Genomic DNA, 26,769 nt, shown 5'->3' on the forward strand with positions numbered 1-26,769 from the left:
CCGGACATAATGCAAGGACCTGTCAGGTAGTTATTGAGATATCTGGGGAAGAGTATAGCGAATAGTTTTAATTAATTAGCTAGTTTGTGGTGGTTTTATACCAATATAAAGCCAAATGGTTGAGATTTCTGGTCAGCATACTTGTCCGGTCAGCATGCCTATCAACCACGTTACTTGATTTATCTTTCTATAAGTATTCTTTATTAGAAAGACTTATTAATATCTGTAATATATATAATAAAGGTAAATATAATATAAGAACTTATAAAGTAGTTCTTAAGCTATTTAAGGATAAATTTAATTATTAAAAAAAGACTATTTTAACTTATAAGTTAGGCAAGGAGGGCTAGCTTATAAGTTAAAAGAGAAAGTATTTAATATATTTATCTAGTGAATATATTTGTTAAATATATTATTCCTTTTTTAGTATTCTATTCATGTATTATTATTAAACTTTTAATTCTTTTTAATTAAATAAATAAACTTTCTTAAATAACAAGTTCGTATTAATAAGCTGAACTTGAACTTTCTCTGGATTTCTACATATTAGTAGGGTTTTATTAAGTTCTACTACATTGGGCTTATAAGCAGCTTATCACAGTATTTCTATACACCATAGATAACTCAAGTCATAACCATTAAGATCCCTTCTCATGCCTTCGGTGGCAGCGGCGAAACAGGCCACTCATACTCTCTTCTAAAGAGTGATCTAAAAGTCCACTCACCACAGCCAACCTTCTTTACCTCTTTCCTTTCCAAACCAGGAAGAATAATCTCGACAACAGTGTTTGGCGGAACCGTAGCTTTGATAGCAAATTCTTCTTGATCTCCGTCAACAACGCTCGTTTCCCACTCAAAAGAAATAGTGCCCTGAGGAGAAACATGCGACGCAGCAGCTCGAGAAAAGGTAGCGCCAATAGCGGGAGAGATACGAACTCGCCTCCATCCGGGCTCAAGTCTCTGCAGCCCGGCAACTCGTTCATACATGAATTTTGCTATAGCTCCAAAGGCATAGTGGTTAAATGAGGTCATTTCTCCCGGGTTTATAGAACCGTCAGGCAGCATGCTGTCCCACCTCTCCCAGACTGTGGTTGCACCCATAGTTACCGGGTATAGCCACGATGGGCAGCCTTTTTCGAGTAGCATCGCGTATGCAACTTGGATGTGGCCAGTAGATGCAAGGGCTTCGCAAAGGAATGGCGTGGCGGCAAATCCTGTGCCGACTTTGAACTCATTCTTGCGTACGAGCTCCACAAGACGATCTCCAGCTCGTACCCGTTGCGCTGGGTCGAGGAGGTCAAGACAGATAGCAAGTGCGTATGCAGCTTGCGAATCTGAAGTAAGACGCCCCCGAGGTGTGACGTATTCTTGCTGGAACTCAACTCGTGTGGCCTGGTAGTCCTCATTGAATATCTGTTGTTCATCCTTCCGTCCCAGCACGCCACATATTTTGCTCATGAGATCTAAACTTTGTAGCAAGAACATATTTGACACCATTTTGGCGTCCGTCGCGCCTTTCCATGGCTGATCTGGCGGCGCTGCGGGATCAAGCCAGTCCTATTCCAATATCAGCATTACTGACTTCCAGATATCTTGGTGGAGAACTTACCCCGAGTTGAAACGGTTTGGGATCCCATAGTCCAGACTTCATTCGAGGAAGCACCTTCATCCACTTCATCATACTGTCATACTGCTGGGTCAAGATGCTCTCATCTCCACTCTCCTGATAAAGAACCCATGGTGCTATGATCGTGACATCGTGCCAAATGGCGCATGGCACTCTTCTACACCAGATGGGATCTGGGAGAGTAGCATTCGGACTGACCATCGGGGGAACACCACCAAGAACATCTTGATCATATGCAAGATCAATTAGCCAGTTCTTCAATATGCTAAAGCAGTCATAAATGAGACATGCCGTAGGGCCAAAGAGAGACAGATCTCCTGTCCAGCCCAGTCGTTCATCTCTCTGAGGACAATCAGTCGGTACCGAAAGAAAGTTACATCTCATACCCCAAACGATATTCCGATACAGTTGATTCAGTAGCGGGTCTGAGCACGAGAAGTGACCAGCGGGTTTCATGTCCGTGTGACACACGACAGCTTCGATACAGGATAAATCAAAGGAACCGGGCCAATTATCAATCTGAGCGTACCGAAATCCATGAAAAGTGTATCTTGGTTCCCAACATAGCTCTTTCTGTGAAACTTTTAGGGTGATCTCATCCTTCGCTTGGCATATTCTCAAGGGTCGAATACCAAGCTCTTCGTTCTCCATGACTTCAGCATGTTGAAGGATAATCTTGTGTCCATTGGATCCTTTGATGCCTGATAGACGCAAATATCCGACGAGATTTTGACCAAAGTCAAGGACTCTTTTTCCACTTGGTGTCGTGATCTCTATGACAGGATTTATGGTTTCGATCCGACGCACTGGTTCTGCGAAGCCTGCCACAAGCTGTGTAGATTCAGGTGGGAATGTCAGCGTTTGTGCATTTGTCCAACCTTTCAGACTCTCTTCATCCGTCACCGATGACCAATTCGACACCTCCATCATCATGTCATACTTTTCCCCGTCATATATCTCCGCCAGGCGAGTTGGGCCTTGTATAACCTTCCATGAACCATCGCTCTCTATTCTGCAGGTTTGCCCATCCGCGTAAGTGACTTCCAACTGCGCAAGAACAGCAGTATGAGGACCCCATATGTTTCTGTGTCCGCCTTCAAACCCAATACGGCCACAGAACCATCCCTCTGCAACTCTAATTCCAATACAATTCAAACCGTTGACTAGGTGCGAAATAACATCATAAGTCTGATACTGGAGTCGCCCATCGTAGGATGTCCATCCCGGAGCGAGGAAATAATCACCGACGCGTTGCCCATTGATCTCAGCTTCATAGACTCCTTGGGTGGTGATATAGAGTCGTGCTTTGACAGGCGAGTCGCGAAGAACAAATTGCCTGCGGAACAAGTCTTCAGGGCTAGCTCCTGTCGTTTCTGAAGCCCACGGGGCGGCGATGCGTTCGCAGGTCCAATCTGACCGATGCAATAGCCCTACTTCAAGATAGGCAGGCTCACTCCAGGGACTCTTTTCCTCCTGCTCGTCCCAGACTCGAACACGAATTGATACATGCTCACGAGACTGCAGAGGCTCTTTGAACGGCCATGGAGTCAGAATATTTTCCTGGGACTGTTGACTTGCAGTCAATACGTCGTGGGCCTCTTGGCTAGGACCGTACCTGGTCAACTCGATCTCGTATCCATTTTGTGTGCCGCGAGTGTCGTGGTGTGCGATCTTCCAAGAGATTCGTGGCGTAGAGTTTTGAACTCCAAGAGTATTAGGAGGGTGATAATGCTCGAAGCGTACATCAGTTACTGGCAGCATATTGAACAGGGTGTGAATGTCCTCAAACAAATTGGTGAGTTCCGAATACGAAGCTGGTGCGTATAAGCTTTTTCGCTACAATTTATCCCGGGAGCGAATTGGTGGTGAAACAAAAAAGTCTGACATTGACCTCCCTTCAATATGTCACGTTCACATCCATCTGCACCCATTATCCAGTATCGTCGGGAAACCCATCGTAAAACTCCACCTCTAAACTAGAGCGACCGTGATCATGAGTGAATTTTATGTATCCACTATAACTGATGATTGATCCATGGGGTACTCTGCACACGGGCCAATGAGGTCTCAAGCGGTACGCGGCTTCGCTTATAACCTCGGATACTCTCCCCCACACGTCATGCTGACTAGTTCACGGGCCTGTCTACCTTTTCAGATATTCCGACAGCATTTCCGACGTTGAAAGTTTGTTGTCAGCTTGACTTAGCTCTCAATATGGTTCTGTCAACACCACACTGCCCCCTCATGTTTCCTGTTCCCCACGGGGATGAGGAAAATCTGGGGAAGCATCGCACTGCTAGGACCTGGAATTTACTCCAGATTCAGCTTAGAGTACAATGATCCAAGGTCTTAGCGTTGTAGTGGTATCCCCGATTGTCTGCAAAAAGATGGAATATCATCTAAGACACTGATACCCATGTCTAGTTGTTTTAGTCTTCAACCTGCTTCGATGTCGGGGAAAATGCTCAAACACACCAATTATTAAGATCCTCGTCGGTGGCCTAAGGGCTTTGTTCGGTTAGACTACTCCCACAATTACCCGCCAGATATCGAAGCATATCGTCGCCCACTGTAGATGCACATGAAGAATACTCGTAACTCAGATATTATCCGAGGATACAAAATTGGCTGAGCTTCCAGCCAAGACAGCGACTATAAAGTCAGTGACTCAGAAGCCCTTTCTGCAGTTGGTACAAGTCAATAAAGCATTGCTTCGACTCGCATTGGTCGCACTCAACACTCTCAAGACATGCCGATCTTTCCAGTCTCCCTCATAGCATTGGGTGCCACTCTGTTGGCACCCACTGTTTCAGGACAATACTCACCTCATTTTCCGGAACCCCCCAATCCGGAGCCCATCGAGGTTGTCGAGCTCCCCTTGCCTCCTGTAGTTTCAAGCAATGCTACAGGTGCTTGTACCGCCAAAATCAATCCCCACGGCACCGGTTGCATCGGTGTAGATACTGGAGGAGAGCAAGATTTCCAATCAGGAGACTTCACGCCCGATGGGAAGCACATCGTGGTCAATGTTGTTTTCATTGGTGCCCCGGCAGCTCCAGACCCTGCGAGCATCTATGATGGCGAACAATTGATCCTTATTACCACGGATGGTACCAACTTCCCCAACGGTGATCCGTGGAAGTGTATTACCTGTGGTGTTCCGTCAAAGAATGCTCCCGGGCTTGATCCCCAGAGAGATTATCCTCACGTCTTTCGAAGTGGTGATAAGGCGCTGTGGGGTCATAACATTGTCTCCTGTGGTGGAAAACCGTTGGCCAGCAATGATTGTACTCCGAGCAATACTCACATCTATCCCATTCACTGGACTGTGACCGCCGATGGGACTGGAAAAGGTGGCTCCCCTCGAGAGATGCGCCTTCATCCCGACGACGAGCACATGGGCTGGAGCTCCTTCACCAATACTGGAGGCCAGTATACCTACTTTGGCCGCCTGAAATTCAACGCCGACCCAAAGGTTGGGGAGCCTCTTGTTCCTCGCTATGACCTGGTTGATGTGAACATTCTCGTCGACAAAAATGGCAAACCACCCATGTACGTGGAAGGCGAAAAGTTAATCGTCAACCATGATGCAATCACACCCGGCGAACTTCGTGGTTTCAGTGGCTCGGGCGATGAGATTCTCTACATCGGATCTCCCGTGGAAGCCAACAACATCGATGTCATGGCCGTCCACCTTACCACTGGGGCTATCCGTCGCCTTACTAGTCATCCCGACTATACTGACCCAATTACCATGTCGCACGATAATCAATGGATCGTCGCTATGGACACGCGTGTTGTAGGTCGCCAGATGTTTATGTCTGGTATGAGATGGATCCCTCCTGTTATCGATTACCTCGTTGTGGCCATCGCTTCGTCAACGCGCAATAACGGACCGCGAAGATTCTTCCAGCCAATCCTGATTAGTCACAATGGAGATAGTGGCAACTATTTCGGTCAGCAGGTCAATGCGGACGGCGACGGAAGCGATGGGAGCGTCAATGATCCCAACTGGAATGGCAGAGCTGATCCAGCCGTTTCTCCTGACAGCACCATGATTGTATACTGGCAAGCTCTTGTCGTTTCTCCTTCTTGCGGTGGAGCCAATCCTCTTCCATGCCCAGTTTCTACTGCCCAAGGAGGTCGCAATTACCGCGTCATGCTTGCTCGTCGTACCTCTCTGAAGCCTTCAAAGCCAGCACGTGTCTTCAAAGCTCCCAACTTTATCCCTTGGGCGAAACCGTTCCCCGCTGGTAGCACAACACCAAAGCAGTATGAGATCCCAGCCGGCAACTATACACTAGAGGGTCAGCTGTCAGGCGTTGCCGAGGTTGCCTTCATTGAAGACCCCGACACTGGTGCCATCCAAACTATCTCGGCTTCCTATAGCAACTATTCCGATCACGCAGGCTACATCGTTGACGGATATGAAAAGGTTTCCAAGTGGAAGTTACTTCCCAACGTTTGGAAAGACCGAGTGGAATGGTTCTCCAACATCACGCAAACTGGAGTAGTGGAAGGTACTAAAGTCACAAGTCAAGACGGGTTTGAACTAGAGATAGATGTCTCGGTTAACATCATGGAGACGAACGGAACATTGACAACGGTGCTTGATGGAATCAAGTACGTGCAACCTGCTGCTGGAACCTAGCTTGAATAGAGTCACTTCTTCTACTCAGACAATAAATGAGCCTTAGTTCAAGTAGGATCAAATATCCAAGAGATCCCTCAGTGGGTCAAACTCATGCAGCGCGCGATGGCCATACGTCCAAATTGCATCCCTATCGTTGATATCCTGCGTAAAGCCCAATAAAAATCGAATCATCCAAGCGTCTAAACGAAATGAGTCATCCTTGCTCCGAAGACAGGCATTATGGAAATGCTGTAGCCGGCTGATCGACATATGGTTCATAGGCCAATAATTATTCATTGATGAAATCATCTCAAAGTTTCTTTCCAACCGTGTCTTAGCAGCGAGGATCTCGTCATCGTCTATCCCAAAAAGAAGTGTATGGATCTGAACCGTAGAGGCAAGGCATAGAATATGGCCAGCAAGCGGATACAAAACAGCCGTGTCTGGTCGCCGTTTCGCTTCATAGATGAGATCACACAAGTTTGTTGCGTGCTGTTTACATCGCTGGGCAAATCCTTGTGTAGAATTGTCGTCTTGGTCGTGTTCTTGAGCAGATTGAAGGTGCTGGTAGAATAAGAGTTGGCCGGCGTGGTTATAATTGATATGCAGTGTTATAAAAATAGCACTGAAGCCCTCCTCAGCCCAGTACATCACATTTTCCTCGGAATAACGAAGTCTTGGAGGTAGGTTGTCGGCCCACTCATCAAGGGCATGTCGAAGTCGATGATCGAATTCTACACTCATCGGATGATCCTCCTGTTCATCCACTACTCGTGAGTTGAGAAATACAATGATATCGTAAAGTAAGAGGTTAAGCCGGATCATCTGGGCGACCAAGGACTGAGGATCGAAGGTGCAAGTAGGTGATGCGCAAAGCGACGAGTTAGGCGACGTCGTTGATACATCATAGCTCAATGAGGCAAATTGACGCTCATCCATGGGCAGCGGGATGGTGTTTCGTGGTTTTATAAACCTGGGAAGAGATTGAGTTGCGCTTGACCATGTCTCAGTTGTAATGAGAGACCACCATACTAGATAACAGAGTAAGCACCTCACTTTCGTTTCAGAGTAAGCTCAGCTTACCTCTCCTATTGATTTCCTGCTCCAGAAGAGACTCGGTTGGTAGGTTTGGAAGGTCTAACAGCATAGCCATCCGAGAAGCAATTGCGTGATATACCGACTCGGTCCTAGAATCTCCCTCGACAGATGCATTTGCTGCGAGCAACATGCAAGCTTGGATACTAATCAATGAAGTATCCTCCAGGTCGAGAAACCTCTTACTTTCATCCCGATACGGCCGTCCTCTATCCCACGGCGTAATGGACGTAAAGATGGGATGTGTCGAATAGCGCGCTGACAGACCTGCCACACCAAAGAATAGAATTTTTGGGATAGAAGAGTCTTTTACCTGAGCCATGAACGTTGCACGATGGAAGATGTTATGAAACGTGATGTGCATGTACCGAAAATAGAGACTCGCCAACTCCTCGGCCAGAGCGGCGTCAGGCACAACTAGTGACGAGACACGGCGAGGACGGCCATCTTCTGCCTGATTTCCAAGTGACTCGTAATGTTTTTCCAAAGTGTCGGGGGCAGGGTCGTCTGTGACTCCAACACAATCGAGGCCTCTCTTGATGCAGAAATTGCAACTTAGTCCTGGTCGAGAGCGATCGCACTTTTTCCGCCGATCACTAGAGTCTTTAATGTGAGAGAGTATCCTTGAGAAGTGGAGAGCATTGCATACCGGCATGCTATACACGCTGATAACGGTCTCATTGAAATGACATCAATTGGCTATGTGCCATGAGTTGGAAGATGAGGAGCTGCTTTAGTCAAGTTTTACCTCATTTTGGGTCCGACCCCGCTTTTCATTCAATATACATATAGAGAAGGATATTTTAAGCCCAAGATATTCATTAATGTTATTGAAGAACCAAGACATTTTAATAATTTATATATTAAGTACTCCAATATATAAATTTCAAATTCATAAAGTTCATGAAGCATAGTGATTGCAGTTTGCAAGCCATGGCTTGTTGTATGAAGATCAGCATAAACAGAGAATGGCCGTTGGGGACAGAGACGCGTCTTATAAAGGCGAATTGGCCAGAGGGATAATGGGCAAAAATCAAGCAACTAGCCTATCTCTTCAAGACAGACAACTTGAGACCAGACAGTAACCATTAGGGAATTCTGTAAATAGAATAGAGTGTAGGGTAATATGCCAACAATGCTAACATCGACGCTTTGCTGGGAACTAGATTTATCGGGCATTACCTATAGCTTCTTGCATTTTAGAATGTCCCTATAATAAGAAGAGCCAAATATCTTGACATACCCTTATTGTGATGTAATGTAATTATTGTCTTGCTGTGATGTTAAGGAGCGCACCTCGATATCATATGGCGTCGTTAACCAATTAGATTCATCGGTTGACAGAGGACCCGCTTCTTATTGCTGTGGGTAATTATTATGTACTCGGCCCATCCATTGTAATCCGAAAGGTTTTCCGACGCAAAGCTGATTAAAATGGTGCACTAACGTGTGGGGCAGTATCTTGCCATTTCGAGATCCGCCAGGTTCTCCGACGAAGGTCCTACATACCCCATGGGGTCCAAAGCTTCATCAACGATTGCGACAATAGATAGAGCATTAATCGTGAGGGATTTTGTTTCGAATTCGCTTGCTGAAGCGAGGAAATGGATATTCTACTGTCATGTTGGCGGCGGGGCTTGCGAACGTCCAAGCCATGACAGGAAACGCATCTTGGCTTAGAGCTGTTTAAAACTACCCCTAGTCAACATCGTTTCCTATCACAAATTCGTCACCTTCTTTCTTTTCATCCAATTACAATGTCGAAAGAGGCTTCTATGTTCCAGGCTGGTGACTTGGTCACCAGTTCAGGTACAACCGACGATTTGACCGTTCAAGAGCTCCCACTACCCAAAGACTTTCGATGGGGTACTGCCACTGCAGCATATCAAGTCGAAGGTGGCGTAAACCAAGATGGCAAAGGTCAGTCCATCTGGGACGCCTACACACATCTAGAGCCCCCGCGAACAAACAATGGGGAAACCGGTGATATAGCATGCGACCACTACAATCGAGTCCCCGAGGACATCGACCTCATGAAGGCGTGCGGCGTCGACGTTTATCGCTTCTCTATATCGTGGACACGAATCATTCCCCTTGGAGGTCGAAACGATCCTATAAATGAGAAGGGAATAGCTTTCTACAACAATCTCATCGACCGGTTGTTGGCGCGCGGGATAGAGCCCGTGGTGACACTGTATCATTGGGATGCGCCCCAGACTCTTTACGATCGTTACAGGGCTTTTCTCAACACGGAGGAGTTCACTGCTGACTTTTCCAACTATGCACGATTATGCTTTGAGCATTTTGGCGATCGTGTTAAGAAATGGATCACCTTCAACGAGCCATACATCATCTCTATCTTTGGGCATGTCAACGGAACACTTGCCCCGGGACATCGTGCAGAAGACGGTTTCGACACAAAAAATGAGCCGTGGCGCGTCGGTCATACGCTGATTATCTCGCATGCTGTTGCTATTCAGCTCTATGTAAAAGAGTTCCAGCGTGCGCAACAAGGAGAGATCTCCATCGTGCTGAACAGCCATTTCTACGAGCCATATTCTGATGCACAAGCCGACATTGATGCTGCGAAACGACGACTTGAGTTCTATGTTGGGTGGTTTGGCGATCCCATCTTCCTCGGCCAAGACTATCCTGTCTCGATGCGAAACTATCTGGGCGACAGACTACCCCATTTCAGCATTGTCGAGCGCGAGCTTCTCCGCGAGACAGCTCCTCTCAATACATTCTATGGCATGAACCACTACTCGACCAAATTCGCCCGTGCGCTCCCCGACCCTCCCTCCGAAGACGACTGGACAGGCAATATCGAGGAGGGAGCTGTGAATGGGGCCGGCCAGGAAATAGGACCTGTTTCTCAGTTTGGATGGCTTCGCGTCGCACCCAATGGCTTCCGCAAGTTGTTGAACTGGGTGTGGAATCGATACCATCTGCCTATTATCGTCACGGAAAACGGATGCCCATGCCCTGGAGAGCAGGATCTCAAGGTAGCGATCGACGACAAGTTTCGCGAGCGGTATTTCGGTCTATACCTGGATGCCATTTCGCGAGCTATATACGACGATGGCATTCCCGTCAAGGGCTACTACGTGTGGACTCTCATGGATAATTTTGGTATGCCTCTCTTCTGTTAATTACTTACGCGATACACTAACATATCATAGAATGGTCGGCTGGATATCAACCAAAATTCGGTATTGTTCACGTCAACTTTGAAAACGGCTTGACACGCACGCCCAAGAACTCGGCAACGTACCTACGCGAGACCTTCCAGCGAAGAAGACAGGGCTATAAGAATTAAGATAGATACATTTGCATATGTAGACTCCTTTACAATAGAACGTAGTAGAAATACAAAGACCATCAAGCTGTCCTTGAACTCATCAACGAGACCCAGTTCGTGACTAACGGGTGCCACAAAATGGCTCCATAATTTGCAGCCCATGCCTATCATACTCTCACCAACAAGCACGTTGTTGTCGGAGAGCTCCGTTGGCTGCATAGCGAAGAACTGTAGTAAAGCGTATCTCGTATCTTGAACATCCTGCAGATACCGAGTGACCAACAATTGTCACGACAATTGCGGCTGAAGTCAAGCGTGGCGACGCAACAGTCCATGATCCACATCCTCGGGTTCGGGGTAGTATTACCTCGAGCCTTGCCGAATCGACCTTTTGTGGCGTTCAAAACGACGTGGTTGTTTCCATATGCTACCCCAAAGGCTACGAGGAAAACTCGTCGGAATTCGATTCAGTCCAGACTTTCTTTTCACGAGAGTTGTAAAGTTAGATCGTGTGATGTTCTGAGCTAATTTAACCTCTATTCCCGAGCCATCAACTCAATTCAAAAACATTCAGCCAATCGCTTTAATGCAAAACCCTCAAAGTGGTCAGATTCGGCTAACACATGGACTTAACAAGCCGTCGGAAAACTTTGTCGGAAAACTCGTCGGGCGTGCAGCATTATGGGGTCATTGAAATCTGTCCAGTCACAACCCCTGACCATGTACCCCAGGCGACGAAACTGCGGGGTATGAGTGCACTAAACGTTGGATACGCGGGTTCTCGCTTGTTAGTCTCGTTGACCCCGTGGGGAGCGAGGATCGAATTCCGATGCTACTACACAGCAAAGGATTCTTATATGAGATGTCCTCAAGTACGGTCATCAAATCAGCTCTGGATCAATCCAACTGTGTGTTTTCTCTTATATCTTTTACACCAAAAGCAGTGACGCCGAATCACTATGGCTCCTCCTAGCGACTCCAAGACGCCTATCGACAATCCTACTCGGGTTGATTCCCATGATCATGTTGAAACTGCACTCAAGCATGATGATCTTGCTGCTGAGGCCGTCGCACAGGGTCAGGCCCTCTCAGGATATGAGAACTTGACATTTTGGGAGACCGTTCGAACTTTCAAGATGGCCTCACTCGTCTGCTTGCTCTCTGCCTTTAGTGCTGGAGCTGATGGTTACCAAATTGCGTATGTATCATACCTACCCCGTTATCCTAGCACTCGACTGATGCGACTTTAGTATGCAAGCAAGCATTATTGCCAACAAAGGCTTTGTCCAACAGTTTGCCACGGCGGTCAACGAACAAGGTGAAAAGTTCCTCGCCTCCAACATCATCGCTACTTGGAGTGCTGGCCAGAACGTAGGCCAGGTCCTCGGTCAAATCGGAATCTCCTTTGTAGTTGCGCGGTTCGGTCGCAAGATTGCCATGTACACTCTCTGGACCATCCTCATGAGCAGTGTCTTGGCTGAATCACTCGCCCGAACCTGGCCGGTCTGGTTTGGTGCCAAGATGCTTGCTGGTACTGGTGTCGGTTGCCTCCAAGCTACTCTACTGGGTTACATCACTGAAGTCAGCCCAACAAGAGTCCGTGGTGGCATGTTGATGCTTTACAGCTTCTGGTGGACTTTGGGTTCTTTTTGCACCCATGTGGCTCTCCTACGACTGAACAAGACCGATCCCTTCAACTGGCTTACACCTGTATATACGCAGTGGGGACATATCGGAGTTATGGCTATCATCTACGTCTTGCTTCCCGAATCGCCTTCCTGGTGTGTCACTGTCGGACAAGAAGAGCGGGCCAAGAAGAATATCAGGTTTCTCTACCGTGGAGTCGAAAACTTTGATGTCGATCGCCACTATGAACTCCTCGCCCTGAACGTCGAACACGAAAAGGCTTTGGCGGCCGAGCAACGAAACGAAAGCTGGCTGGCTATCTTTAAGGGCACCAACGGCCGCCGTACCATCACCGCCATGTGGACCCTTGTTGCGCAGCAGTTCCTGGGTCTTGCCCTCTTTGGTAGCTTTGGTACCTACTTCTTCCAGCAGGCTGGCCTGGCCGACCCCTTCCAGATCAAGGCCATCACTACGTCCCTGCAGATAATCGTCGTTATCCTGGCTGTCTTTGGAGTCGATAGATTTGGTCGTCGCCGCATGGCCTGCTGCGCTACGTCCTTGATGTGGATCTCTTGCCTGATCGTTGGTATTATAGGAGTTGCTCCCCAAAGTGGTGCAAGCACCTATGTGTTTGTTTTGTTTGCGTGCTTCTGGAGTGAGTCTTAAATGGTCTATCACCATCAATCACAATAAGTTAACTTTTGTTTCTCTAGACATTGGTATCTCGGCCAATGGAGCTGCGGGCTGGGGCTACACCGGCGAAATATCCTCGCAACGACTTCGACCATACACGTCTGGCTTCGCAGCCTCTGCCAACTCCATCAGCGGCCTTATTATGTCTGTTCTTACACCATATATGGTCAATGCCAATAAGTGGGATTGGAAGCTCAAGACTGGCTTTTTCTATGCTGGCGTTGGTCTTCCATGGGTTATAGGCACATGGCTGTTGGTGCCCGAGACGGCTCGGTAAGCCACGTTGAACACCTTGACGTCCTGACAAAACTGATTCGTTTCTAGTCGATCCCCTGCCGAGCTTGACGAACTTTTTGAGCGTAAGATCAAGGCCTGGAAATTCCACACTACTGAGACTGCTACGCAGCGTCTAATGCAGAGTGACAATGCGGAAACTTCTGAAAAGTGACTAGTGTTAAGGACTAAAGAGACTAATATAATTAGGGGTTCTAAGGTTAACCTAGTTTAGATTAATTAAACTAATCTAATACCTCTAATTTATATAACTAATTAACTAGATTAGTGGCGGTGGCGTAAGGAGCTGAACTAATACTGCATTCCAGTCAGCTAGCCACAACCTTGGCTTCTGTATCTCTAAGGGCATCTTTCATTTGCGGCTTGACCCTGTGACTTTACATAGGTCACGCGCCCAGTCACCAGGTACAATTCCATGTAGTGGAATCGATTGGAACCTCCGTGGTATTACAGAGCTCTAGATAACCTCGCTTTCACAAATTTCACATTAGGCGTTAAAGGCGTTAAATAGTTCGAGAAAAACTGGGACTGACCCTGCAAGCCACAGTTGGTCTCGAACGCAAGTTCTTATCCAAGGCTCGATGGATTGGTTATATAGTACGGAGATGCCTTGTCGAAAGGCGCCTTTATGTCGCTAAATAACAATACCAATTCAACAACATGCCGACCAAGGCCCCGGGTTTCCAAGAGACGGTTCATCCAACGCCAACGATGCCACTGAACCAAGAAGGGCCTCCCAACAGCGATAATGTTCACAACCTCATGTTTCCGCCAGCATATGATACGACAAGAATGCGACATGTAAGCCGTTTCGACAAGAATGCCATCTTTGCCATGGCAGGCGGCCTCTTAATTATTCTTATATGTGTAGCCTTCCTCTGCTTTTTATGGTTCGGGAACGAGGACAATAGTGTCTGGCGTCACATCGTCATCACGAATTGGGTATCGCGATCTATTACCATCACGTCCCTCATACTGCGATGGTCAGTAACCGCCCAAGCAGTGGTAATGACATCTATGATCGCTGCGCTGCTGCTTCAGATGTCGCAGACGCCCTTAACACAGGCTGCTGCTGTGTCTCTGGCTGTATGCTCCAACCGAGGGCCGCATGAACTCATCTTCCGCCTGCCTCACTCGTTGGGTAGTCGTAGCTGGCTTTTCTGGCTGGTTGTGTTGCTGATGACATGCATAACAACCTTGCTACAGTTCACGTCGACTGCACTGCTCTCGGATGTTGGCTCTGGGATAATTATCGACAGCCAATCTCTCAAAATATCATATGGTATTAACTCCTCGTTTGGGGGCTCTCTTGCTGCTTCTGGGGGATACATTGCTGCAAGACCACTTAGTTATCCGGCTTTTGCCGAATATACCGAGCCAGCTTCTCCACGTGACGGCATCACGGACACGGGACTGTCGATGAGAGCATTCTTGCCAATCGACCCTCGATCTAGTCGCGAGGCTTTAGTTAGCTATAACGGCATGGCGACTGTGATGGATACAAGAGTAGCTTGCATGCGACCGACCTTCGCAAATGTCACAGTACAGTCCTACGGGATCTATCGTTGGATTGCAGGTTCTGTCTGGACCAAACTCAAGGTTCCCCGAATGAACACTACATTAGGCATGGATGGGGATGTTCAACCTTCTCACTTCAATTGTTCCTACTCTCTCGACCAAGGTGATCCCGACAGTTCATTGCGGATCAGTTTCTGCAATGTTTATTTCATGGATGAAAACGACGACCGCGACACAGGGATTATTTCAGACATGGAACCTATTCCTCCGGAACCTTACACTGCGTCGTCCCCCGGGGGTATGTATCTTATCATCAATACCACAGGTGCACATACCGACTGGAACGAGGTTAATAACGCTGGAAGGAATCTGAGAATTGAAACTGTCGTTCAAGACAAGAGTGAATGGACTACGCTGGAATCGGATGTGAAGGGGTTGTCGTTCGTTATGACACTTTGTTCATTCGACCCGGTGGTCCAAGATATGAACATCACGGCCACACGGACAAAAGGCGGCGCTGAGCCGATGGCGCGCTGGTTAAACTCAACTAGTACCTACGACACTGAGGCCATCCTGGCACAACTGGGAGGGACCAAAGATCACCTTTCTTATGACGATCGTGGTATCTTCAAACTTGCAAAAAAGGAATCATGGCTTACGCCGCCATCCGTCATCGACCGAGGTACATACTGGGAGAGCAGTCCAGCGCCGCCTGCCGATCCGTACTATATTCTATTCGGCGCCTTTGATGGACTACCTGGTGGCGGTGGTTACTTGATCAACCTTTTTGGCTCCGACGACAGCGGCGATGCAAATGGCATTAGACTGAACCGTCTACATGGTGAGGTGTTCAAAGAAACAATAAAGGCTACAGGTAGCGCCGCATGGGCGATTCAAGCACTCGTCACAAGTCTCTACAGCATGGCGTATTACGACTATATCTTTCAGTTCGACATACCGGCGCCAGCAGACTTGAAAGCTGAGCAGGTAGTAACACGGCCAGTTTCGATTAAGTTTTTGATGGTTGTCTTGGCATTGTTGTCTCTGCATCTAGCACTTATGATATTTGCAACATTATGGTTTTCACAGCGTGCAAAGGATGGTCTTATTGGGGGTTCTTGGGCGGCAGTTGCACGCATATCAGGACAGCCTACGGATGACTGGCTAGCCAAAGCAAGTACAATGACAGATACAGAGATAAGTAAAGGTTTGCAGAATGTTGGCCAGCAGGTTAAATTGGTAGGATTAGTAAGGTCTGGCGATAGAGTCTACCTACTTTAGACTTAAATCCTTACTGGTTTAACATTCTAACAATGGTCGACTTATGAAACTATTTTCAGATTGCTGGTGCTACTATGATGCTAATAATCTCACTATTTATAATATCATAATTTATTGGTGCGGCCATTGACTTAGCTATAGAAATGGAGAGGTCACGAATGTTTTATAATAAGCTTGAAGAAGATGTTGACCGAGGTATTTCCGCCGATAAGAGAGGAGGATAAACTGAAGTTGCTGGCAATGCACAGAGCGCAAGCAGAAACCTCATCACCCCTGAAGATGCCATACCTGGTGAGAATTCATTACATACCAAATATCTAAGATCAATAAGCAGACATTTCTCAAAACTCAGTATTTTCTCTTTATCTGAGGCGCAGCATTGGGAAGTCGTGGCTAGTGAATTTAGATGAATTAGATTAGCTGAGTCGGAATATCCCGAGTCTTAAGGAACTTCCAGTATCCACTGCAGCTAAGACGATATATGTCGAGAAATCAATGGCCCGAACCGGCTTTTGGTGCTTATTTTAGCACGATTTACCTTATCTGAAGCCATCGGCCTCACTTACATTGGCCTCGCTGCTCTATCTCTGTAGACCAGCACGCTGTTGTCATCTCGAACTACAACAGGTCTGAGAATCCTATGTTTAGTATGTGGGATGAAGTCGTATTCAGATTCTTCAGTGTTACTAACAATGCAAAGGCACACCATGTCGGTTTCAAAGAGCGCCGCAGCCAGACAGAGAAATGAAAGTTTGGGAGCGTAAGAGGTTTTCTGGCACATATATGCATCATCAACCTTTACTAACAGCATTCAAGAGCAAGAGCAACAGCTGCGGCACCGCCCTATTTCAAGCCCTACGAGAAAGCCGAGACCAAAGGGATGTATCTTGATGGCGCTTTGTACCACAACTGCCCAGTTTGGGCTGCCCACCACGAGAAAAGGTTAATATAAGGCGATGTAAGTGGGCGCCTCCCAAAACTCCTTGTTTTTGTTGAAACCAGTTTTCATAAGCATGACTCTACAGGGGACCCGGCAGAGCGTCTCTCACCCCACTCACCATAAACAAAAGGCGGGCAAGCAATCTCTGACTACGCAGTTATACCAGACAGGCAGTGGGAGACTTGGTGATATTCTCAACTGCAATCGTATCTGGGAGTCATTTTTCACTGAAAACTCTCAACTCCATGGCCGTTCCCTCCCCGATGGATAGCAACGCTACATAAGAATCAACCCTGATCTTGGGGAGAGTGTGCCCAGGCTTGATGATGTGTCAATGATGGAAGAGGTTGAGCGAAAAACCTCCAGGTATCTGAAGCAAAACAGAGAACTAGTCAAAGAAACAGCACATCGCCTCATCGCCAGCACTTTTTTCTTCGAAACGGATCCTAGTCGAATCAAACATGTTGGAAATGGATTCAGGTGTCAAGGTGAGTTGCTCTCAAAATTCAAGACTTTTATTACTTACGTATTACCTCAGGCCGTATCCTTTGTAGGTTCGTTGACCGTTCTGATAACCTAAAAGCCCTCGGAAAGTTTCTTCAGGCTCAGGTCAGGGGAAGTTTCGAGCCCTATTTCACCATTCAGGAACAGGGATATCCCAGCGAGGAGATCACAGTACCGCTTTCAGAAGATACCATCAATGCCATGTGCGTCAGAGGAAACTTGGAACTAGATGTGATCGAGTTTCGTGAAAACAAGGAGTTCTCACCCATTCACATGTCTTTGTGTCTTGAAGATAACTCATCATCTGGTTCAATTGACCGATCTTTTCCCATCAGTGGATTCCCACGAGAACTGATGGACGAGCATAGACAGCCAGGTACGTGTCTGCTTCCATTCGACCGATAAAGCCGCCGCCATGTGGGAAACGAACGTGACAACATCAAATTCGATGGCGTAGTCTGCCCAAAGCGACTTGGGATAATTTGGGCTAACATATCTTCCTAGGGCCACCACGAACCACTGTGAATAGTGAACTTCGCCGTGATTCGAGTGGCAGGAGGGTCCCCTATACTAGAGCGATGCATAACAAGGGTAGCATTGATGAGCATGACTTAGATGCTCTTGGTAACTTGACATTGAGTCCATGGCTTACTGATCTTAAGAATGGCAGTAATATGTTTAACGTAAGTCCTTCCGAGACAGAACAGGTTTACGAGCTAGAAGGCTAGGGTTCTTATTATATTATATTTGAATATGAAATTAAAATACTTAGCGACCTTCCTGTCAAGATTGCAAGGATGGTAAGTTGGTGATACTTAGGCTCAATGCAGAGTTTTGCTTTGCTCTCAGGAAGCGCTGATACAGGCCATCCCTTATTACCAGAAGCGCCATCTTCGCCGTAGGCAAAGTCAACCACCCTTTTCCCACTCGGTATTATAAAATCTGACAGGATATATAATTTTAATCCGGTATACTAGTTCTACGAAGCCTAATATAAGCTAAGTACATATAGTAGGAAAAAGAGCGTCTGTATATTTATTTAACCTTATAGACTCTCTTCGATTGCCAATGACTAATTCGGCACTTCCATTATTATATTATACTCCTCCCCGTCATATATGCAATGCAGAGTGAGAACGCGGGAGCTTTGAAAAATGATCGGTGTTAAAAGATATAAGATGAAAATTCCGGGGGCTAGGAAAAGTTGCCCAAGTGGATGAATTGTTGTACTTCAACGTAAAGGAATTAGTCAACGCAACCTTAGCATGTAACTGTGGTCCTGGGGGAATCAAGATGTACAATACTTTAAACGGCTATACGGCTCGACAAGTGCCCTTAATGACTAAATCCGTGGGCATTATATACCATCATAGCATATTATTTGCCCAGCACAGTTGGCCACCACCTCGATTGGAGAAGATAGCCCCGCATAGTGCGCGTAATGATGCGAGTTAAAGGTAAGCACTCTCCCCAATGGAATGGCATGAATCGAGAATCATCTGGGGTATAAAGTTGGTTTGAGTTTTGACTTGGATAAGTATATATCCTCCCTATGGTAACAGACTTTTTGTACATCTGGGTTGTTGCCGTATTAGCCGGGACCACGCGGCACTCACCAAAGCGGCAATAACGGCATATGGGGTACATAGTATCCCCAATTAATGCCAACTGCGGGGTACAGAGTCAGATTCAGTTCTCCGGGTTTTGCCTTTTCATTATGGGGTCTCCGCGGACCTGGGGTAATGCTGTTATATACCAATGTAGCCCTGCGCTCTATTCTTGCATCGGTGTAGGCTGCTCTGAGAGCTTGATAAGCAGGAAACAGATCACAGATATCTTGCTTCTTCACCTTGCTTATAAGCACCGCCCATAAATTGACTCTTGTCGCTTATTCCTGTCTAGTTTCCTTTCTTATCTCTAAGCAAATTGTCTCCCTAGACTATCTTCAACTGTACGACTATGTCTTACTTCGGTCTTCGGGGAAAGCCTCTCAGCACCTTACTGAGTATAGTCGCAGCGACGGCCTTTGCTCTCCAAGGCTATGATCAAGCCGTTATGAACGGTCTGTTGACCCTGGATACCTTTAAGCACCAGTTTCCTCAGATCAAGAACTCAAATATCGAAGGTTAGCACGCTTCGACTATCAGTCAGGCCTCCCCTTTACTCCTATGGCTGCTGACCGGCCTTCTTATTTTCTTTCAGGTACTGCCGTGGCTATTTATGAAGTTGGCTGCGCGATCGGAGCCCTGTCTTGTGCCTTTCTTGGCGATATTCTTGGTCGCCGTCGTACAATATTCATTGCAGGCTGCATCGTGATTGTTGGTGTCGCGATACAGAGCAGTTCATTCTCCCTTGGACAGCTCATTGCTTCCAGAGTCATCACAGGTCTCGGGGTGGGTGCATTGACTGCTACGATCCCCATGTGGGTGTCTGAGTGCTCCAGTGCCAAGGAACGTGGTCGCCGTGTTCTTCTGCAAGGTTTCTTCGCCATTGGCGGAATTGTAGTTGCATCGTGGATGGAGTTTGGCCTCTATTTCGTCAAAAACGACCAAGTCAACTTTCGCTTCCCTATCGCCTTCCAAGGCATATTCGCCATTATCATCACCTCATTCGTCATGTTTCTACCCGAGTCTCCTCGCTGGCTCATTAAACAAGATCGCTTCGAGGAAGCGATTCTGGTCATGGCTGCCCTCGAGGACCTCCCCGATGACTCCGTGGTCATCAGCGAGGAGCTTTCCCTCATCCGCGACGCCTATATCGAGGAGCAGAACCAGAAGGTATCTATCTTCACCATGGGACCCGAGCGCCAGTTTCATCGCGTTGTTCTCGCTGTTGGCCTCGCCATCCTCGCTCAGATGTCTGGCATAAATATTGTCACCTTTTATTCCACAACCATCTTCCAGCAGCAGCTCAACTACTCGCCTACAGATTCTCGCATCTTCTCTGCATGCTTGCAAGTCTGGCAATTCATCGCTGCTGGCTTTGCTCTTGTGCTTATTGACAGGTTTGGCCGCCGCAAGTTACTCATGGCTGGTGCTTTGGGCATGTGTGTTGCGCAGACTTCGCTAGCAGGTCTCATGTCTGACCTAACTAACAAGTCTGCGAGTGAAGCTGCTATCTTCTTTTACTTTGTGGCTATGTTCTTCTTCCCCGTCGGCCTCTTCCTTCTCCCCTTCATGTATGCTGCCGAAATATCACCTCTAAGCATCCGTGCACAGATTACCGCCATTAGTGCCTGCGCCAACTGGCTATTCAACTTTCTTGTTGCTGAAGTTTCCCCTCATGCCTTGAAGAACATTGGATACAGATACTACATCGTATATGCCTGTATCACCCTCTTTACTCTCATCGTTATCTTGCTCTTCTATCCGGAAACCAAGGGTCGTACTTTGGAGGAGATTGATGATATTTTTATCCAGTCCAAGAGCATCTGGGACCCAGTCAAGATTGAGAGGAATTTGCCAAGAGATGCTGTCGCATTGGCTGAACGAATCCGCAATGCGCATGACAAGGAGAAACATGATGCAATTCATGCTGAGAATATATAAGTAAACTAAGCTTAGTATTAAATTAATACTGGGCTAAAGTAAAGTATCAGGGCTAGACAGCAGTGCGATCGGGGTGACGGAACTCACCATCGCTGTACTTGGTATCCTGCCCCCATGGAATATTCATGAAACCGTTGCAGAACGGTTTCCATGTATTAAGAGGTCTCGGTGAATCTTGGGCAAATCTCACCGCGTCTTATTTAGTAAAAGCTACAACAGTCTGTATATAAAATATCAGCCTCTGTAATAGACAATGCATACTCCTAGTACTTACATCACGCTGCATAACACGGGTTGCTCGATTATTGCCCTGATCCGCTGATGTAACTTTGGCCCCTTGGAAGGAAAGCCCTTTTCTACCACTCACGCCATTAAATAGAAGTGTGAGCCTCCTAAGGTTACTGTTGCCAGGTAAGCCTAGAGCTATTTCATCCCAGAAACTATCTGTTTTGAACCAATTGGTTTAAAATCTTCAATGCCATTCGGACCCTCCAGCGCTAGCATGACTTCGGTATCATGGGTTCTTGTATCCACCTGGTAAGGGGTCTTGGGATAAACCAATTCACGAACATGTGAACGAGTTGGACTTCCTCAATATCCTCAGCTGCGAGTTTGATAAGGTGTTAAAAAGCGTAATAGGGATAAGGGGATATTACTTACTAGCATTTTTGCCGGATTAATTACTGACTTTCTAGCTTCTGCGTCTCGGGCTGGCAGACTTTCGGTTGTTTTACTGGATACGTAAACCATCGGATGGCACTTGGAGCTATTTCTTTCATCCTTGCAGCGCATCTAGCAGCTTATAATATGGCTGCCTTTCTATTCTGTTTGCTGCAGGCTCGTCATGTGACTGTGCCCAGTTAAAATTGCCAGAATCCTCTATGTAATCTTCACCAACTCAACTCAAGCAAATCTATAAACATTTTAACACACCCACAGTTTACTTGCAATGGTCAGACTCAAGTCTTCTGCACTCAAGCACTATGTTGTCAACTTCGCGGATCACGCAGGTCGGCCAGCAAAGATGATCTGGAGCAACCCGCCAAGAAACATCCTAATACCACTGCCAAGCCTATCTCTCTATTTCGTCCATCCAGAATTTTCTGTAGATGATCTGGAAATGAGGCAATTCTTAACAGATATTCGGAACGGGGATGGTGATCCCATTCGATTCGAAATGTTCCATCTCCCTGGGCCCAGTGATGCCGACTGCGCCCAGCATTACCGGGACGAACTCAAGGCTCGCGGCGATGTATTTGAGCAGGTTCGAGAGGCTGAAAAGGCTTATGAACATTGGGAGGATAAGGAAAAGGATGTCCAATACGCAGCTGAACAAGAGCCCCATGGCAAGCTCCCTGGCTTTATTTCATCACAAAAGGGCGCATATCTTGGCTACCATGGCGTTCTATACGTGTACAAGGATCCTGTATGGAAACACGAAGGCGAAGAGCAATCCGTTGACGTCGTTGAGTTCGATCCAGCATTGACGGCGGATGACTATGATCTTGGTGAACTGGAAATGAGGGGACCGCAGCCCCCGTTCAAAATCACACGGATGTCGGCTAAAAGGAAGTCTAAGGTTTTACGGTATGAGGATCAAGGGGTTTGGCTGTGGTTTTTCGACCATAGGGCTTGGGATTGGTGGGATCCAACCACAACTGCCACTAGCCAGGCTCAGCACATGGGATGGACGTCATGGCAGTAAAGTCAAGTTAAGGTATGCAAGAAATACACTCAAAGTGTCCATGACAACACCAGATACTGCATCCGACAACTACCAAGATATGTCTGCGCTCCCTCTGCTACTGAAAGAATCAGTACCATTGCCATGGCCAGCCCTACTGCCTCCCTTGATTTTAGGTGCCGTTAGATGACGAAATACTCCTTTCCCAAGCTTGCTATATAACGGAAGAACACCGCCAGACTCGACCAGAGCTTCCTCAACTTCAGACTGCATATAGTGAAAGGTTATATCTGAGCCTTCAATATGGATTGTCTTGTTATCCTTGTTGATGGTGATGACTGAGTCTTCCTGCGCAAGCTCGTAAAACCTGGGGTCTTGGATCTTTATGCTGAATAATCCCATATTCAGTTGATTTCTCTCATCTGGATATGTTAACCATTGTTCCTTTTTCTTGCAAGGCAGAACATACAGATGAACGCGAAACCTTTCGCTATTACTGCCTCTACACCTGCTCCCTGTAGGGCTCTTACTGCGTCTTCGCGTGAAGATCCACTGCCAAACCCATGTTCGGCAACACGGTGTCCTGTCAGTGTCCGCCGGACTGATGCGTAATAAGAGACTTACATTATTGTTGAACCGTTCGTGACCTTGTCCCTGAACTCTGGGCGGAAGTACTGGAAGCAGTGGCTTCCCAGATCAGCATTGTCAACTCCTGGCATGAACTCAGCAGGGATGATTGCATCACTGTCGTTGTCAGTCAAGGTCGTTCGAATTGGGATCTCGTTCAACTTACGTATCAACATTTTCTCCAAATCGCTGCACCTTTGATCGAATGATCCTCGGAGTAGTAGCTCCAACATCAGACTCGCTGCTGCTGAGGAGTACGGGTACAGAGTTCGATGACATCTCGGGTCTTGGTTCGCTAATCCTTAATACTGGTTGGGGCCCACTGGATCTCCCTCCACTGACAAGCCTCTCAAGCTTTGCACTATCCAACTGATCAAGCAGGAACTTGGGATCCGTGACAACCATGTCAAAGCTTGAGGCAGCTACAGCAGCCGCGCAAGTAATGTTGCCGAAACTTCCTTTCCCCATTCTGTTTCTGAAGTTGCGGTTTTGAGAGGACAGCCAAACCTCTCCTTCGCCAGCGACATCAACATCATTGATCCCAACACAGTAGGAGCAGCCAGGTGCGCCAACCTCAAAGCCAGCTTGTCTATAAATATCCAACAGACCATGCTTGTCAAGGTTCTTAATGATGATTAAGCTTCCTGGCGTGACGCGGCGTTTTCCGTGTCGAGATGGCCGCATACCTGCGTACAACCCAGCCTCAAGCACCAAAGCGCCGACGATGAGGTCCTCTTCGGTTGTTGTGCAGGCACCGATGAAGCATCCATCAAGCTTCATACCGGCCTTTTCGTGAATTGGAACAACATCATCGGGATTCGGATGCAGCGCCATGGTCAAGCGGACTTCTGAGAGATCAATAGTCTTGACATCGACATATTGAGCGTCTGGGTCTGCACGGAAGAAAAGACCACCTTCGCGATGCTCGGGGAGTTTTCGACGTGAGATCCAAGCTGAAGTCTCTCCATCAGCCTCGAAGCAAGTACCCATACCCCCAAACTCGGTTGTCATGTTGGCAATGGCGAAACGAGCATCCATAGATAACTCCTTGAGACCGGGGCCGCCATACTCAACAGCTCGCTGAAATGCAATAGTGTTGCGTTTAAAGAGACCCAGGATATGTAGAATGACATCTTTGCCACCAACTCCAAAAGGAAGTTTTCCAACGAAATTGATCCTGCAAACTTCAGGCACGCGGAACCAGGTCTCACCAGTGACCATGGGCATGACGACATCAGCTGCTCCAAACCCGACAGCGAAAGAGCCCATACTCCCAGCTGAACAGGTGTGTGAGTCACTTCCAACAACAACGCGACCAGGCTGAGCACGTTCACGAGTGAAATCAGTGTGCATAATGCTCGTATTGGCGGGAAGAAAGTCGATGATCTTGGCCTCTCGTCTGAAGCGCTCTGCTTTGGCGATGAGGCCCTTTTGACGAGGCTGATGGTTTGTGCGTGGGTCCACGGTATGGTCTACTGCAAGCCAGAGGCGATCGTTACGGAATGGACGAGGTCGTCCCATTTGGTTGTAAGTCTTCTCCATGCCGCCCCAGAGGAGCTCGGATGTGAGCGTCCAATCGACCTTGACGCAGATCATATCTCCTGTCTCGACATATGGCTTGGTCAGACCAATGCCAGCGTGCGTCAAGATCTTCTCAATGACTCCCATAGGTCGGGCGCTTGTGGTGCTTTGTGGTGATAATGGTGTCGAGATAGATATCGGGAAAGATGCAGTGTCGGCTGAGTTCAAAGCCTCCAGGTAGTAGTCAAAATTATGTAAAAGGGTATCCATGAACACCTTTGGTGAAGCTGTACCACCTAGGTCAGTCGTCCTCGTGTCAGATCCAACTTGATCGATGGGATCGAGAGTTCGTCGAACAGCTTTTGATAAGGCCGTAGCTTCAGCCTTCAAACCAAGAGATATCTCAAGCATCAACCCAACTGATTGGACGATACCAAGGGGGTTTACTTCGCCATCTCTTGGTTTGAAGTTGAATGGCTCAAAGACACCAGGTGCCTTGCCTTCGCCATATATAGTGGACACAGCGGCTGATGACAAAACATCTGGCGACTTGAGTATGCCACTAGCTTGATCTGAGAGGATATCACCAAACATGTTTTCCGTCAGGATGATTCCGTTCATCTCTCGGGGATCCGATGATAAGATCATAGCTGCGTTGTCAACCAGAACATGGTCCAACTGAACCTGAGGGTACTCATTACTGAAGACTTCCGTGACAACAGATCTCCATAATCGTGAAGTAGCCATGACATTTGCCTTGTCGACCGAGTGAACTCGCTTTGGTGGGTTGAAATGCATAGCATATGTGCCAGCTAGCCTTGCCAATCTCTCAATGGTTGAGCGAGAGTAGCTAGTGGTGTCGTATGATTCACCATCCTCTCCCGCTTCTTGCTTCTCTCCATAGTAAGCACCACCCGTCAAGTCTCGGAAGAACGTGAGATCAAGACTTTCGACTGACTCTGGCTTATAAGAGCTGAGTGGTATAAGCGAGTCAGACGGAAACTTGACAGGTCTAATATTGGCGAAGAGTCCGAGTTCTCGTCGAAGTGCCAGCAATCCGTTTTCCGGCTCAATGCCGTACTTTGAATCACCGCAGGCACACACGATGGAAGCATCGGATTGGCGGCATGCTTCCAGTGTGGAGGTCGGCAGGGCGCTCAGATGCCCAGCTGCTAACGCCACGCCTCCGAAATCGTGTCGGGATATTTGGAATGCGACATCTGGCCGAATGTGTTCGATCAAATGCAAGATTTGTTCAGCGCATGATGCAAGTTGCGAGCCGTGTGCGTCTCCTGGTAGGAGAGCTATTCGGAATGATAATTGATCTTTAATGAGAGGCATGTTCAGGGTTTAGAGTTGCTTGGTTGGACAGACCAGTCAACATCACAAGATTCGCAATTAAATAGCCCAAGGGCCACTTCAATGAGTAAAAGAAGCTTCCGACATCGGAATCTCAACCGAGGATACAGGATTCTAAAACAGGTCCAGCTCGTAGTGATGTTGACCTTTGCCATTCCCCTCAGTTGGTTGTAACATGGCGGTCCGCCCTTACCCGGTCTTAGTGCCATTCCCCATGTTGCACCACAACGGCCCCGGCCGGCAACATCACAGCTCCACCTTATGATTGGTGATCGACAGAAATGCTCCTTGCAGTGGCTGGGACGCGGGGCGATGTACGTTCAGCGAATATGTAGCCTCTGTTCAATGGAGGCGATAAGCGATGATAGTTAGTGAAATGTTGAGCCAAGTCGCCTTCACTATCATAAGGTCAGCAACAGGGTAGTTCGAGATACTTTGCTGTCTGTTGATTCTATCGTTCTACGTACTCACAGAACAAATTATACGGGACGACGGAAGCTTCTTTAACTTAGAATAAC

General features: G+C 47.5%; 10 protein-coding genes across 10 annotated transcripts; 7 read left to right on the forward strand and 3 right to left on the reverse strand.

The window, feature by feature from the left end:
* Positions 1–520: 520 nt before the first annotated feature.
* FOIG_12725 (uncharacterized protein) lies at positions 521–3,591 on the reverse strand. The gene is made up of 2 exons (XM_031213662.1): positions 1,610–3,591; positions 521–1,557 (listed from the first exon to the last, which is right to left on the reverse strand). The coding sequence occupies exons 1-2, from the start codon at positions 3,386–3,388 to the stop codon at positions 652–654; spliced, it is 2,685 nt and encodes an 894-aa protein (XP_031056620.1). The 5' UTR covers positions 3,389–3,591; the 3' UTR covers positions 521–651.
* A 508-nt stretch (positions 3,592–4,099) lies between these two features.
* FOIG_12726 (uncharacterized protein) lies at positions 4,100–6,376 on the forward strand. Its single transcript, XM_031213663.1, has one exon. The coding sequence runs from the start codon at positions 4,377–4,379 to the stop codon at positions 6,276–6,278; it is 1,902 nt and encodes a 633-aa protein (XP_031056621.1). The 5' UTR covers positions 4,100–4,376; the 3' UTR covers positions 6,279–6,376.
* On the reverse strand, positions 6,169–8,081 carry FOIG_12727 (uncharacterized protein). Its single transcript, XM_031213664.1, has 3 exons — positions 8,005–8,081; positions 7,344–7,951; positions 6,169–7,291 (listed from the first exon to the last, which is right to left on the reverse strand). The coding sequence occupies exons 1-3, from the start codon at positions 8,034–8,036 to the stop codon at positions 6,336–6,338; spliced, it is 1,596 nt and encodes a 531-aa protein (XP_031056622.1). The 5' UTR covers positions 8,037–8,081; the 3' UTR covers positions 6,169–6,335.
* Positions 8,082–9,112: 1,031 nt separating this feature from the next.
* Positions 9,113–10,674, forward strand: FOIG_12728 (beta-glucosidase; the record flags this gene model as incomplete). Its single annotated transcript, XM_031213665.1, has 2 exons — positions 9,113–10,487; positions 10,538–10,674. 2 exons carry the CDS (start codon positions 9,113–9,115, stop codon positions 10,672–10,674), a joined length of 1,512 nt encoding a protein of 503 aa, XP_031056623.1.
* Positions 10,675–11,615: 941 nt separating this feature from the next.
* Positions 11,616–13,423, forward strand: FOIG_12729 (uncharacterized protein; the record flags this gene model as incomplete). The annotated part of the gene is made up of 4 exons (XM_031213666.1): positions 11,616–11,854; positions 11,907–12,937; positions 12,996–13,248; positions 13,300–13,423. 4 exons carry the CDS (start codon positions 11,616–11,618, stop codon positions 13,421–13,423), a joined length of 1,647 nt encoding a protein of 548 aa, XP_031056624.1.
* Positions 13,424–13,929: 506 nt separating this feature from the next.
* On the forward strand, positions 13,930–16,068 carry FOIG_12730 (uncharacterized protein; the record flags this gene model as incomplete). Its single annotated transcript, XM_031213667.1, has 1 exon — positions 13,930–16,068. The coding sequence occupies one exon, from the start codon at positions 13,930–13,932 to the stop codon at positions 16,066–16,068; it is 2,139 nt and encodes a 712-aa protein (XP_031056625.1).
* Positions 16,069–17,345: 1,277 nt separating this feature from the next.
* On the forward strand, positions 17,346–18,240 carry FOIG_12731 (uncharacterized protein; the record flags this gene model as incomplete). Its single annotated transcript, XM_031213668.1, has 3 exons — positions 17,346–17,496; positions 17,547–17,888; positions 18,017–18,240. The coding sequence occupies 3 exons, from the start codon at positions 17,346–17,348 to the stop codon at positions 18,238–18,240; spliced, it is 717 nt and encodes a 238-aa protein (XP_031056626.1).
* A 1,231-nt stretch (positions 18,241–19,471) lies between these two features.
* On the forward strand, positions 19,472–21,060 carry FOIG_12732 (uncharacterized protein; the record flags this gene model as incomplete). Its single annotated transcript, XM_031213669.1, has 2 exons — positions 19,472–19,637; positions 19,715–21,060. The coding sequence occupies 2 exons, from the start codon at positions 19,472–19,474 to the stop codon at positions 21,058–21,060; spliced, it is 1,512 nt and encodes a 503-aa protein (XP_031056627.1).
* Positions 21,061–21,967: 907 nt separating this feature from the next.
* Positions 21,968–22,765, forward strand: FOIG_12733 (uncharacterized protein; the record flags this gene model as incomplete). Its single annotated transcript, XM_031213670.1, has 1 exon — positions 21,968–22,765. The coding sequence occupies exon 1, from the start codon at positions 22,010–22,012 to the stop codon at positions 22,763–22,765; it is 756 nt and encodes a 251-aa protein (XP_031056628.1). The 5' UTR covers positions 21,968–22,009.
* Positions 22,766–22,834: 69 nt separating this feature from the next.
* FOIG_12734 (uncharacterized protein) lies at positions 22,835–26,233 on the reverse strand (the record flags this gene model as incomplete). The annotated part of the gene is made up of 4 exons (XM_031213671.1): positions 22,835–23,166; positions 23,214–23,327; positions 23,382–23,488; positions 23,538–26,233. 4 exons carry the CDS (start codon positions 26,231–26,233, stop codon positions 22,835–22,837), a joined length of 3,249 nt encoding a protein of 1,082 aa, XP_031056629.1.
* Positions 26,234–26,769: the final 536 nt, after the last annotated feature.

This window comes from Fusarium odoratissimum (genome assembly GCF_000260195.1).
Source record: "Fusarium odoratissimum NRRL 54006 unplaced genomic scaffold supercont1.28, whole genome shotgun sequence".
In the NCBI taxonomy this organism is placed as follows: domain Eukaryota; kingdom Fungi; phylum Ascomycota; class Sordariomycetes; order Hypocreales; family Nectriaceae; genus Fusarium; species Fusarium odoratissimum.

Coding starts and splice junctions, on each gene's coding strand:
- FOIG_12725 (XM_031213662.1), bottom strand. CDS start 3,388: ATGCTGCCAGTAACTGATGTACGCTTCGAGCATTATCACCCTCCTAAT. Junction 1,558..1,609: donor CCAAACCGTTTCAACTCGGG/GTAAGTTCTCCA, acceptor ATATTGGAATAG/GACTGGCTTGATCCCGCAGC.
- FOIG_12726 (XM_031213663.1), top strand. CDS start 4,377: ATGCCGATCTTTCCAGTCTCCCTCATAGCATTGGGTGCCACTCTGTTG.
- FOIG_12727 (XM_031213664.1), bottom strand. CDS start 8,036: ATGAGACCGTTATCAGCGTGTATAGCATGCCG. Junction 7,952..8,004: donor TCAGCGTGTATAGCATGCCG/GTATGCAATGCT, acceptor TAAAGACTCTAG/TGATCGGCGGAAAAAGTGCG. Junction 7,292..7,343: donor GCAGGAAATCAATAGGAGAG/GTAAGCTGAGCT, acceptor TCTGTTATCTAG/TATGGTGGTCTCTCATTACA.